Source organism: Oryctolagus cuniculus, chromosome 2, assembly GCF_051225735.1.
Source record: "Oryctolagus cuniculus isolate XC-2025 breed Fujian yellow rabbit chromosome 2, ASM5122573v1, whole genome shotgun sequence".
Lineage (NCBI taxonomy): Eukaryota > Metazoa > Chordata > Mammalia > Lagomorpha > Leporidae > Oryctolagus > Oryctolagus cuniculus.
Window position 1 is genome coordinate 67,537,715 of NC_142868.1, and position 14,452 is coordinate 67,552,166.

At 40.4% G+C, this 14,452-nt stretch overlaps 2 protein-coding genes across 46 annotated transcripts in view; one reads left to right on the forward strand and one right to left on the reverse strand.

The window, feature by feature from the left end:
• Nucleotides 1–14,452, reverse strand: part of LOC149127796 (centromere protein U-like) — a 133,193-nt gene that overhangs the window by 75,791 nt on the left and 42,950 nt on the right. The gene's annotated exons all lie outside the window — the stretch shown is intronic.
• The window catches only part of LOC149127797 (anoctamin-5-like), an 85,647-nt gene that overhangs the window by 15,687 nt on the left and 55,508 nt on the right, over nt 1–14,452 (forward strand). For 23 of the 34 annotated variants that reach the window (XR_016228987.1, XR_016228997.1, XR_016228989.1 and 20 more), the window contains exons 2-3: nt 4,294–4,340; nt 10,351–10,399. Coding sequence is in view for 13 of the 34 variants with exons in the window: in XM_089325611.1 (XP_089181737.1) it covers nt 4,294–4,340; nt 10,351–10,399 (96 nt within the window). In the remaining 21 variants the exon portion in view is untranslated. The remainder of the gene's footprint in view (nt 1–4,293; nt 4,341–10,350; nt 10,400–14,452) is intronic. The other 11 variants (XR_016228993.1, XR_016228983.1, XR_016229002.1 and 8 more) reach the window with 1 other exon arrangement.

The window sequence follows — 14,452 nt, forward strand, 5'->3', positions numbered from 1 at the left end:
AAGGTGTTATACTAACTGGAAAATATTCATCTTGCTGCTTGTTGCCTTATTTCATGCAGTTCTGTGTATCATCATTATGACTTCCTCTCCCTTTCTCTAGGGAAATTTACAGCCATCACTTAGAGCTTTAATGAGCTTATATAGCTTTGCCATGGAATCAGTGACAGGGAGTATCAAAAAATCTGCATGTATTATTTTGGTAACTTGTAGCAAGAAGAAAAAAATGTCTTTTTTGGGGACCCAGTTAGGCTAATTCAACTTACCTCAACCAAGAACTGTTTTTTTTTTTCATTAAGGAGGGCATGAGCAGTTTTGTCCTATGTAAAATAGAGGGTACACCTTTTTTTATTTATTTATTTTTATTTTTTGACAGGCAGAATGGACAATGAGAGAGAGACAGAGAGAAAGGTCTTCCTTTACCATTGGTTCACCCTCTAATGGCCGCCGCAGCCGGTGTGCTGCGGCCAGCGCACTGCCGCTGATCTGAAGCCAGGAGCCAGGTGCTCCTCCTGGTCTCCCATGTGGGTGCAGGGCCCAAGGACTTGGGCCATCCTCCACTGCACTCCCGGGCCACAGCAAAAAGCTTGACTGGAAGAGGGGCAGCCGGGATAGAATCCGGCGCCCCGACTGGGACTAGAACCTGGTGTGCCGGCGCCGCAGGTGTAGGATTAGCCTATTGAGCCACCGCGCCAGCCAGGGTGCACCTTCAAGCAGCTTTTGTAAGAACTGAAATGCGCTTGACACAAATCATTGGTATTATATCGGGGGACTCAAAAGAAGTCACAAGAGAAGCTGCCTTTGGCTTGAGCCTTTTAGAGAAATTGTGCTATCAAAATTCCCACATGAAATGCAGAATAGCAAACTCTTTTAAGGAATAAATCTCATAGAGTCAGAGCTGGTTGAAACTTTATGTATTAGTCAAGGTTCTCAAGAAAACACAGAATTGATAAGATATGAATAGAGATATATGAAGGGAGATTTATTTATGGCAAAAGAGAAGTCCCAGGGCAGCTTAACTGCAGGCTGGAGACCCTGGAATGTCAGTAGCATGGCTCAGTTCCAGTCCCAAAGCAGTGGGTGTAGTTCTCTCAGTTTGAGGCCCAAGCCCGAGTGCCAGCAAGGGGACTGCTGGCATAAGGTCCTGGACTACAAGGATCAGAATCTGATGTCCAAGGCAGGAGTCAGGCAAGTCATAGCTCTCAGAGAAGGTAACAGTGCATCTTCTGCACCTGGTTCCTCCAGAGCCCTAGCCAGTTGTTGGTGCTTGCTTTCCCCAAAGCCAAATCTGCCCACCTAGTCCGCTCAGATTCACACGCTCATCCCATTTGTATACATCCTCATAGACACATTCAAAATAAGGGTCTCCCTTTTTCTGAACTGAGTATTCCTTAATCCATTCAAGTTGATGCTATAAAATCAACTATCACACTTTACGAGACTTTGTATTCAGATTTCATTGGAGTTTCCTGACATCTGAGTCTGATAGAAATGAATTTATTTTGGGATTCATAAATATTTTCAAAAACATTCTCGTATTTAAAGATTGGATTACATTAAATTACATTACATATTTAAAGATTGGATTACATTAAAAACCAAACAGAAAGTTATCTTGAAAAATCTTGAGCTCTGTAGAGTCTGGGGCCCTGTTGCATGGTGGTTATCATCTAGAGCTGTCATGTCTTCACTGTGTTCTTAACGTTCGCTAAATGTATGCAGTTCACTTGAGTAGTCTTCTAGCCCGCTGTGGACATTCAAATTTGAGACATCTGTTCTAGTTTAATTTCATCACTGTACATATTGAAATACTGACTCCTGAAAAAGATTGTCATTTGCCAATGTAACTTTCATTACATGTACATAACAGATTCTGTAAGAAACTGACTACAGTGCCTGGCACATGTGTAGTTCTCAACATGTTTTGTCTCATCATTGGCAACAAAGGCAATAGAAGAAACACTTCTCTTACTGGCCTGCTTGTTCCTTTTTTTTTTTTTCTATGAACATTTATCAGGCAACATTCATTTGCCAATCACTGTGCTATAGAGAACAAAATCAGATATTATGCCCACCTTTCAAGAACTTTCACTCTTTGGGGCAGTAAAAAATATAAATAAAAAAGCACACAAAATCATTTAAAATTGAAACTGTGAGAAATGCCATCGAGTAGACATATATTAGGTGATTTGAAAAAGATAGGTGAGAGAAGGCTTTTCTGATGAGAATGTGACTTTCAAACTTATAGCTGAAGGATGTGGTGAAGAATTACCCTGGGGTAGGTTGGGGGAGGGGAGTGGCAGGGAATAAGTTATACATTCCTTGCAGAGGAATGATTAGGAGCTAAGGCACTTCAGAGAGGAATCTGAAGGAAAGCATACGGGATTAAAAGAAGACTGGTGGGCTGGATTTAAGAGGGCAAGAGAGTGAAGCTGGAGAGGTAGGCTGGTTTTAATTAATTTGAAAGAATTAACATAGTCTGTCAAAGACAAAGATTTTACATCATGAATGATCCCTGTCTTTTGTTATCAAAGATATGAACCATGCATCTACTTTTTTTTTATTTGACAGGTAGAGTTGCAGACAGTGAGAGAGAGAGACAGAGAGAAAAGTCTTCCTTCCATTGGTTAACTCCCCAAATAGCCACTACGGCCAGCACTGCGCCAATCCGAAACCAGGAGCCAGGTGCTTGCTTCTTCCTGGTCTTCCTTGTGGGTGCAGGGGCCTAAGCACTTGGGCCATCCTACACTGCCTTCCTGGGCCACAGAGGAGAGCTGGAGTGGAAGAGGAGCACCGGGGCTAGAACTGGTGCCCATATGGGATGCCGGCGCCACAGGCGGAGGATTAACCAAGTGAGCCACGGTGCTGGCCCCTGCCTCTACTTTTAAAAGTAAAATACAGTTTACGTGAAGTAACTGTTTCTTACAAATCAATGATTATTTTCACATAGCCTTATTTTAACAAATGAGTAGTTAATAACTATGCTGCTTGGTAGGAAGCTTTGGAGTTTATCCACATATAATAGTTTCATTTATGTGATGGACTTAATGACTAGGAAGAATAGCTGAGTGATTAGCATCATCTGTGAAAAAGAATTGTACTATTGTGAACTAGGTACAATTAATTTCATTTAACATATATTAAATATTGTTTTGTGGAATGAATTGTGTTTCTTGGATTATGAAAAAGATGTACAAATGACTGATTTATAAATTTCTGTGTTTTCGGAATATATCCCAACTCTTACAGAATTACTGTTACTTTGGAATGATTTTTAAGTGGTAGTAATATTTTATTTGATTTCCCTTGTGATATTTTCTTCAAAAGCATTTTATGGAAATATTGACAAATATTTCTCAGTATTTTTCCAAGTTGGAATTACTTGGGAATAAGTATTTAAATTCTCTGTTACCTTTTTTACAGTCAGAAACTTATTTGAGTCCTAATGGTTCACCTAACCATGGTGACTCTATCTGGGGGGTGAGTAGTAATTTGGCCTATTTCGAAAATGGTCGTGTTCTGGTACTGTTTTACTTGCAACCAGTCTGGTTCAATTCCAGGAAAACAAGTCAAAGAGAATATGAAAACTCATATAGTGATAACTAAGAGATATCATTGAACAGCACTGTTGGATGTCTTTGTCTCGGCAGTTTGGTAGGTATGGATTGAGAACTGTACTGATGAGAGTTGAGTTTATTTCTTACTGGGTGATATTTTTCCTACATATCCTTATCTTACTATTCTTCTAAACAGTTTTTAATGAGACTTCTGTTGGAGGCTGTTTGGAACAGTTTAGTTCCAGAAAAATCTACATTTTCTTCCAGTATTTTCCTTTGAGCTTTCTTTTTTCTCATTGCTCAATTTTTGTTTTCACCTTTGGCAAACTTTTTTTTGTTAAGATTTATTTATTTATTTGAAAGTCAGAGTTACAGAGATGCAGAGTCAGAGGGAGAGAAAGAGAGAAAGTCTTTCATCAACTGGTTCAATCTCCAAATGGCCCACAACAGTCAGAACTGTGCCAATCCGAAGCCAGGAGCCAGGAGCTTCTTCCATGTCTCCCATGTGGGCAAGGGGCCTAAAGGCTTGTGCCATCTTTTACTGCTTTCCCAGAACATAGCTGAGAGCTTGATCAGAAGTGGAGCAGCCGAAACTCAAACTGGTGCCCATATGAGATGCTAGCACTGCAGGTGGTGACTTTACCCACTATGCCACAGCACCAGTCCCTCTGCATACTTTTGAACATATTCAGATCAGTTGACCAGTGTAACATGTTTTTCTCTTTCTTATTTCTTCTAGGGAGAGTAGTTACTAGAGAAATAGATCCCAGTCTACAAACAACAGAGGTAAGTTAAATATATGTGTATTAATTTCTCTATAAATGAGAATAAACAAGATATGGTTAGAAGTATAATCATATGAATAATTAAATCTTTATACTTCAAATATTTATTCACATTACTTATATTTTTTATCTGTAACATTTTTAGTAAGGAAAACAATTTTCTATTTAATGCATATTTAATGTAGTATCTTTCTAGATGTTGTAAAGGCAAAAAACATAAGTTTGAATTTGTTTTGAGACTTCCTGTGAAATAAACCCAGATGCAGGGCTTTGATATACAAGCTAATAGTATTGGGCTTAAAGAATTTGCTATAGTTTAAATAGTTTTTTATATTACAGCATTACTCAGTGATAGTGCTTATTGATGACTCTGCTGGGGGTCAAGTAATTCAAATTGAATGTAGTTACATTAAATAAAACAATAAATCATTACATTAAGTACAGGCAGTGCTTTGTCTGTGCAGGTTGTGTATCTGTAGATTGAATAAAATGAGGGTCAAAAATAGTTTTTAAAAATTACAGAGGTGAGGCCAGTGCTGCGGCTCAGTAGGCTAATCCTCTGCCTTGTGGAGCCGGCACACCGGGTTCTAGTCCCGGTCGGGGCGCCGGATTCTGTCCCGGTTGCCCCTCTTCCAGGCCAGCTCTCTGCTGTGGCCAGGGAGTGCAGTGGAGGATGACCCAAGTGCTTGGGCCCTGCCCCCGTATGGGAGACCAGGATAAGCACCAGGCTCCTGCCTACGGATCAGCGCAGTGCGCTGGCCGCGGCGGCCATTGAAGAGTGAACCAACCAACGGCAAAAGGAAGAACTTTTCTCTGTCTCTCTCTCTCACTGTCCACTCAGCCTGTCCAAAAAAAAAAAAAAAAAAAAATTACAGAGGTGAAGCCGGTGCTGTAGCACAGTAGGTTAAGCTGCCACCTGTAGTTCCAGTATCCCATATGTGCACCAGTTCAAGGACTGGCTACCCTACTTCCTATCCAACTCCCTGTTAATGTACCTGGGAAAGCAGCTGAAGATGACCCTAGTCCTTGGGCCCCTGCCACCCAAGTAGGAGACCCAGAAGAAACTCCTGCACTCCTGGCTTCAGCATGGCCCACCCCTGGTAGTTGGAGCCATTTGGGGAGTGAACCAATGGATAGATTTCTCTTTCTCTGTCTGTCCTTTTCTCTCTCTCTCATTTTCAAATGAATAAATAAATCTTTTTTTTTAATTTTTTTTTATTTTTTTATTTTTTTGACAGGCAGAGTGGACAGTGAGAGAGAGAGACAGAGAGAAAGGTCTTCCTTTGCCGTTGGTTCACCCTCCAATGGCCACCGCGGCCGGCGCGCTGCGGCCGGCGCACCACGCTGATCCGATGGCAGGAGCCAGGAGCCAGGTGCTTTTCCTGGTCTCCCATGGGGTGCAGGGCCCAAGCACCTGGGCCATCCTCCACTGCACTCCCTGGCCACAGCAGAGGGCTGGCCTGGAAGAGGGGCAACCGGGACAGAATCTGGCGCCCCGACCGGGACTAGAACCCGGTGTGCCGGCGCCGCTAGGCAGAGGATTAGCCTAGTGAGCCGCGGCACCGGCTAAATGAATAAATAAATCTTTAAAAAAACTACAGCTATACTAAACATGTAGATGTTTTTCTTGATATTATTCCCTAAATAATGCAGTATAATGACTATTTATATTGTATTAGATATTATAAGTAATCTAGAGATGATCTAAAGTACATGAGAAGATATAAGTTATATGCAAAAATAACAATTTTATATAAGGATATCCATATGTTTGGGTATCCTTGCCTGGTTATGGAACCAATCCCCAGAGATAACAAGTGGTAACATTATAACTTGTAAAAATATAGAATATTTTTAACCAAAGGCTTTGTTTAATTTATATGAACTTTTAAAATATACTACAAGTTATATTGCTTTTATACAGAGCATAACTTTTCTAATGATATTTCTTTTTTTTAAAAGGTTTATTTTTATTTATTTGAAAGACAGAGTTACAAATAGAGATAGAGCCATACAGAGAGAGAGAGAGAGAGAGAGAGGTCTTCCGTCTGATGGTTCACTCCCCAAATGGCCCCAATAGCCAGAGCTGAGCTAATCCAAAGCCAGTAGCCAGGAGCTTCTTCTGGGTCTCCCACACAGGTACAGGGACCCAAGGACGTGGGCCATCTTCTGCTTTTCCAGGCCATAGCACAGAGCTGGATCAGAAGTGGAGCAGCCAAGACTCGAATGGGCACCCATGTGGGATGCCTGCCCTGCATGCCAGGGCTTTAACCCACTGCAACGCAGTGCCAACCCCTCTAATGATATTTCAATAAAATTATTTTTCTAGAAGGCTCTAGTGTGGGGTTTCATAAATGAGTGAGACAGATCATGGACATCTTCACCTGAAGAGTGTGCCCTGGATTGCTTTGGCCAGCACTTTCTATTAGAGGGTATCAGCAAGTCTACAAGCTAGCTGGCACATAGGCACAGTTGATGTACAACTTTAGGTGGGAAAGGAATCCAGTCTGGTGATCCATGACTGGGAACAGAACTGTGGTGTAAATCTTCAAAGACAGGTCCATTCAAATGCTCCTGCAATTAACATCCATTCAGCCCCCTGCTGTCTAGGCTGCCACATTCCTTTAGGGGCAGCTTATGCCCCCCCATTGCCTATTTTGATGAAGATCAGAAACTGTAGCCTTTCCTCTAATTTCATGGCAGTTTCCTGCCTTGAGACACACTCAAGCAGCAGCATCTACTATAGGTCCAAAATTATGCAAGTGGCTGTTACAGATGTAAAATCCTTATGTTGAGTTGAGAGTGTCCAATTAGATATAAACAGTGCCCCAGGTTGGCAGTGTGCTAGTTGGCTGGATAAGCTGGCTCCATAAACTGGTTTACATAAGATTCCTACAAGTTCTAGGATACCTTTAAATGTATAGTGACCAGAATATTGAGAAAAATAGAATATAAGAATCAGAAGATGAAGATCATATGGTGTACTAACTTTTTTAAAAAGATATACTCATTTTATTTGTATGTTAGAATTGTAGAGAGAGAGATCTTCTATCTGCTGGTTCACTCTCCATATGGCTGCAACAGCCAGGGCTGGCCAGGCCAAACCAGGAGCCTGGGGCTTCATCTGGGCCCCCCACATTGGTGCAGGGGCCTAAGCATTTGAGCATCTTCTGCTGCTTTCCCAGGCACACCAGCAGGGAGACGGATTGAAAGTGGAGCAGCCATGACTTGAACCAGCACCCATATGGGATGCCAGAGCCTCAGGTGGCAGCCTTACCCTCTGTGCCATAGCGTTGGCTCATGGTATAGTGGTTTTTACAGTGTAGTATAGAGAATAATAATTATATGAAGACTTTCTTAAAAATGCGGACCCTTGGGCCTTAGCTCAAATACTAATCGATATCTTTGGGGATAAAGGTGAGGAAGTAATGAAGGATGCAAGAGCTTCATGACTAAATTTTATGTAAGGCTTTGTGTGCCTTTGTAGTACTAGTTAAATACAAACTTGAGCAAGTTAACTTCTCTGTACCACAGCTTCCATGAAATAAGATTAAACAATACATAAGAAATTCTCAAATTCTCAACTGTGTTGGCTTTATAAAATTAGTTTTGAGGGCTGAGACTGTGTTATAGTAGGTTGAGCCTCCACCTGCGGTGCTAGCATACCATATGGGTGATCCTTCGAGTCCCGACTGGTCCACTTCCAAGCCAGCTCCCTGCTAAGGTACCTGGGAAATCAGTGGAAAATGGCCCAAGTGCTTGACTCCTGCACCCACAAGGGAGAACTGGGGGAAGTTCCTGGCTTCTGGCTTCAGCCTGGCCCAGCCCTTGCCATTGTGGCCATTTGGGGAGTGAGCCAGCAGATGGAAGACATCTCTGTTTCTCCCTTTCTGTTTTCACTCTGGCTCTCAAATAAATAAATAATTTTTTTAAAAATTAATTCTTGCTTATTTTCTAGTGATCGTTACCATAAATTTACTAAATTTATTGTGTCATATATGTATATTAAAGATTTATTTATTTATTTGAAGGTCAAAGTTACACAGAGAGGGAAGGGGAGGCAGAGAGAGAGAGAGTTCTTCCATCCACCTGTTTATTCCCTAGTTGGCTGCTACAGCTGGAGCTGTGCGGATGTGAAACTAGGAGCCAGGAGCTTCTTCCAGGTCTCCCACGCAGGTGCAGAGACCCAAGGACTTGGGCCATCTTCCACTGTCTTAGCAGAGAGCTGGATTGGAAGTGGAGCATCCAGAACTTGACCCAGGGCACAAATGGGATGCTGGCACTGTAGGCGGTGGCCTTACCCGCTATGCCACAGCAGCCCCCCACCACTGTGTCATATAGTTTTAATTCACATGTATTTTCTAGATTTCCACAAAAGACTGTACAATGTTCAATGATGACTTACATTCATTGTAAATAAGAGGCTACTACTCTGGAATTTAGCCCTTTTTAGCATTCATGAAACCACAGAAGATCCTTTGAAAAAATAATATATATATATTTCAATTAGTTTTATATAGTTGAATAAAAAGGTTATGTGAAGTTTATAAAGTAGAACTATATAAACTGGCTTATTATTCTGCCGATTAGACTTTGGCATTGGGATTCTGAATACAGATAGTCTAATTATAAAGCTTACTCTTTAGTCACTCTACAATATTACTTTTTTAAGTATACTATTTTAGGGTCTGATATTGTGGCATAGTGTAAAGCCTGTTCCACTTTTGATCCAGCTCTCTGCTAATGGCCTTGGAAAAGCAGTGGAAGAAGGCTCAGGTGCTACCTGTGTGGGAGAGTGGGATGAAACTGGCCCAGCCCTGGTCATTGCAGCCATTCAGAGAGTGAATCAGTGGATAGAAGATCTCTCTCTTTGTGTCTCCCTCTCTTTCTCTCTGACCTTAAAAAAAAAAAAAGTACTATTTTAAGAACCTTATGCGCCGGTGCTGTAGCTCACTAGGCTAATCCTCTGCCTTGCGGCGCTGGCACACCGGGTTCTAGTCCCGGTCGGGGCGCCAGATTCTTTCCCGGTTGCCCCTCTTCCAGGCCAGCTCTGTGCTGTGGCCAGGGAGTGCAGTGGGGGATGACCCAAGTGCTTGGGCCCTGCACCCCATGGGAGACCAGGATGAGCACCTGGCTCCTGCCATTGGATCAGCGCGGTGTGCCGGCCGCAGCGCGCTGGCCGTGGCGGCCATTGGAGGGTGAACCAACGGCAAAGGAAGACCTTTCCCTCTGTTTCTCTCTCTCTCTGTCCACTCTGCCTGTCCAAAAAAAAAAAAAAAAAAAAAAAAAAAAAAAAAAAACAACTTATGCAAGATTCAGTTGTGAAGCCATCTAGTTCTGGACATTTCTTTTTTGGAAGTTTTAAATTATTTCTTCTTCAATCTCTTTGTTAATGATCTGTTAGAGCTTTCTATTTCATGATTCAATTTTATTAGATTATATAGGAACTTATCCTTTTCCTCTACCAAGCATAGGAAACCTTTTCCCTGCCAAGGGCCATTTGGATATATATGATGTCATTCACAGACCATACAAAATTTTCAACTTAAAAATTAGGCACCTGTAGATTTTTTGAATTTTGAGTTCCACCTGAGGCTGCCTTGGCAGGGCCAGACCAAATGATTTTACGTCTCTCATTAGGCCCATGGGCAGGATGTTTACCACTCCTGCTAGGCTATCCAATGTGTTGGCTTAAACTTGTTCATAATAGCCCCTTATGATTTTTATTTCTAAGGCATCTGTTGTAAAGTTTTTACTTTCAATTCTGATTTGATTGGATTCTTCTCTCTTTTTCTTAATCTATTAAGGGCTATGTTGGGTTACTTTTTCAGAGCAGTAACTCTTGATTTTATTTACTTCATGTGTTTTTTCTGTTCTCAATTTCATTTATTTTTTTTTCTGATCTATATTTTTCCATCCTTTTGCTAATCTTTGGTTAATTTTGGATGTGTTTGCTTCTTGAAGCATGTGTTAGACTATTAATTGAGGATCTTTTTTCCTTTTTAATGTAGGTATATATTGTTATGAATTTTCCTCATGGACCTACATTGGCTGTATCCCGTGAGTTTTGATATGTTGTCTTTACATTGTCATTTATTCAAGACATTTTATTTTTTAAATTACCATTTTATTTTTTGACCCATTGATTACTCAGGAGCATCTTGTTTAATTTCTAGTTATTAGTGAATTTCTCAAAATTCCTTTTGCTATTGACTTCTAGTTTCATACTGTTGTGGTAAAAATACAACATGAGATATGATTTTGATCTTTTTGAATTTGTTAAATTTTGTGTGTGTGTGTGGAGGCCTGTGTGATGGCACAGAGGGTAAAGTCACTGCCTGTGATGTCAGCATATTATACATAACACAGTCCTGGTTTAAGCTCAGTCTGTTCCACTTTCTGTTCAGCTGCCTGCTAATGTGCCTGTTAGGGCAGCTGGGAATGAATCAAGTGCTTGGGCCCCTGCAATCCATGTGGAAGAACCAAATGGAATTCCAGGCTTCTGGCTTTGTCTTGGCCCAGTCCCAGCTGTTGCAGACATTTGGGAAATGAACCAGAAGATGGAATATTTTTTTTTCTCTCTGTCTCTCCCTCTTTCTGATTACTTTTGATATATTTAATGTCTGGCTTCCTTGTACCCATCAATAAACAAACCAACTGAACTTTTCTAGGCTAATTGAAGACAATGTTTAGTAAAACTGTACTGAATTCATTTGTTTTCTTATTGGTGAGTGTAGCAGTATGGTAAATTTTTAGAGGTCTCTACTTCAGAACTGAGTGAGCAAGATATTTATTAACTTCATTTGCTTGCTGATATATTTAGGTGAGCTAGTGGAGTTCATTCAGGGGGCCACAGTAGATAGCATCACATACATATGAAATGGGATTTGGAGCATGTATTTAGAGACTGCAGTTTCCCACGATTCTAACCAACAGTTTTGGTATCAATTTAATACCATAGAAGATATTCATCTTTTTGTATTTCTGCATAGAGAACCTAAAGTTTTTATTTTTGAAATTTCAATGCTCCCCATAGTAGAGCTTCACCTGCCCTATTTAATACAGTAGTACAAAAATTGGCATGTGTTCAAAATTATGTCTTCATCCTCCTTAAGAACACAAAGAAATAGTTTCTTTAACCAGTCTACTGTTGATGGTCATTTGGGTTGATTCCAGGTCTTAGCTATTGTGAATTGAGCTGCAATAAACATTTAGGTGCATACAGCTTTTTTGTTTGCCGATTTGATTTCCTTTGGGTAAATTCCAAGGAGTGGGATGGCTGGGTTGTATGGTAGGGTTATATTCAGGTTTCTGAAGAATCTCCAGACTGACTTCACTAGTGGCTTTACCAGTTTGCATTCCCACCAACAGAGGGTTAGTGTCCCTTTTTCCCCACATCTTGCCAGCATCATTTGTTGGTAGATTTCTGTATGTGAGCCATTCTAACCCAGGTGAGGTGAAACCTCATTGTGGTTTTGATTTGCATTTCCCTGATGACTAGTGATCTTGAACATTTTTTCATGTGTCTGTTGGCCATTTGGATTTCCTCTTTTGAAAAATGTCTACTGAGGTCCTTGACCCATCCCTTAAGTGGGTTGTTCATTTTGTTTTTGTGGAGCTTCTTGATCTCTTTGTAGATTGGTTATTAAGGCTTTATCTGTTGCATAGTTTGCAAATATTTTTTCCCATTCTGTCGGTTGCCTCTTCACTTTCCTGACTGAAATTATGGGACATGTACTCTATAGAATACTATATAGCAGTAAAAAAAAAAAAAAAAACAAAGAAATCCTGTCATTTACAACAAAATGGAGGAATCTGGAAAACATCATGCTGAGTGAAATAAGCCAGCCACAAAGGGAAAAATACCATATGTTCTCCCTGATTAATAACAACCTACCAAGCACCAAAAAGGAAACCTGTTGAACTGAAATGGACACTATGAGAAACAGTGACTTGAACAGCCCTTGTCCTGAATGTTGATGAACAACTTAATACTTTATCCCTTTTAGTATTTTTTGTTCTACTTAATACCATTGGTTGAACTCTTTAATTAACACACAGTTATTCTTAGGTCTTTAAATTTAACTGAAAAGTGATCCTTGTTAAATATAAGTTTGGGAATAAGAAAGGGAGAAGATGTACAATTTGGGACATGCTCAAGCTGACTTGCCCCAAACAGTAGAGTTAGAAATGTGCCAGGGGACTCCAATTCAATCCCATCAAGGTGGCATGTACCAATGCCATCTCACTAGTCAGATCTGGCTGATCTGAGATGGCATTGGTACATGCCACCTTGATGGGATTGAATTGGAATCCCCTGGTACCTTTCTAACTCTACTGTTTGGGGCAAGTTAGATTGAGCATGTCCCAAATTATACATCTTCTCCCTCTCTTATTCCCACTCTTATATTTAACAGGGATCACTTTTCAGTTTAGTCTCAACACTTAAGAATAACTGTGTATTGATTACAGAATTCAACCAAAAGTATTAAGTAGAACAAACAAACAAGCAAATACTAAGAGGGATAATGTATTAAGTTGTTCATCAACAGTCAGGGCAAGGGCTGATCAAGTCACCGTTTCTCATAGTGTTCATTTCACTTTAACAGGTTTCCTTTTTGGTGCTTGGTTAGTTGTCACCGATCAGGGAGAACATATGATATTTGTCCCTTTGGGACTGGCTTATTTCACTCAGCATAATGTTTTCCAGATTCCTAACAGGTTTTTCATATGGATTGAAGGCACCCGGGTACTTGAGCCATAACCATCTACCTCCTAGAGTGCACATTAGAAGGAAGCTAGAATGAAAGCAGGGCCAGGACCTGAATCCAGACTCTTCAAAATGAGATGCTGGTGTCCAAACAACATCTTAACTTCCACAACAAACGCATGCCTCCCAAATATCATTGATTACCCAAGATATTTTTTTGGTAATTGCCTTGGTATTTTAAATAATGATTATGGTAATCGAAGATTGGAGACAATTCATGATTTAAAAAATTAAATGATATTTTCTCTTCTAGTATATTAGGAAGTCATGAGATATTTTTAAAATAAACTCTGTGTAAGCTTTCTATACATATATACATAAACTTTTGCATATGTAATATCTGCATCATCTCAGTATAATTATAGTAATTCTGTTTTCTTTGCCTGATCAATCAACTATCAAGGTATACATAACAGCGTATCCATTTTACTCTGTATTTTTATTATTCCAATGTTTTTCTTCATTATCATTTTTTCTCTTTCCTTCTTAATTAAGTTCCACAAATATTTATTATTTAAAGCTATCCTTTAAAGGATTTAGGGAGGAGAGGGCATATGACACAGCAGTTAGGATGCTGCTTGGGTTGCTCACATCTTATGATGGAGTGCTTGGTTCAAGTCACAGCTCCTCTAGCTTCCTGGTAATGTGCAACCTAGGAGGCAGCAGATGATGACTCAAGTACTTGGGTCCCTGCTACTCATGTGGGAGACCTTGATTGAGTTCCAGGCTTATAGCTTTTGTCTGGCCCATCCCTGGCTGTTGCAAGCATATGGGGAGTGAACTAGCAGATGGAAGATTCATATTCTCCCTCTCCTTCTCCCTCCTCCTCCCCCCCCTCCCCATCTCTCTCCCTCCCTTTTAAATAAAGTTAAAATAAATAAAATGTTCAAAAAGGAGTTCTGGGAATTTGAAGTCTCTTGCCCATTGGCTATTGGTTTCTTTCAATTTTTTCCCCCTCTTTCCTCCTTGCTACCTCTCTCCCCTCCAGGATTGAATATCACACACACAGATAAACAATTATAGAGTGATCATACTAAAGTTTGTGTATATGTTTCTTGGAATCTTTAATTCTGGGTAGGAAATCCTAACTCTCTATCGGTTGCTTCACAGCCTGCAAAATGGTACAATTTGTTCCTGTGGCAGCATCTTATGGTAAAAACCAGCGCTGAATGATGCTGCTTTTGCTCTGGATGGCTGCAGCAATAGCATGGGTCATTTTTCTTCCAAGGAGTACTGTTGATTTGTTGGGACTTTCTCACTGATACCTAGTTCCCAGGGAATTGAAGTTTCAGAATAATGATTCTTAATCTTTTTTAGATCTGATGGAATCTATACCGTCTTTC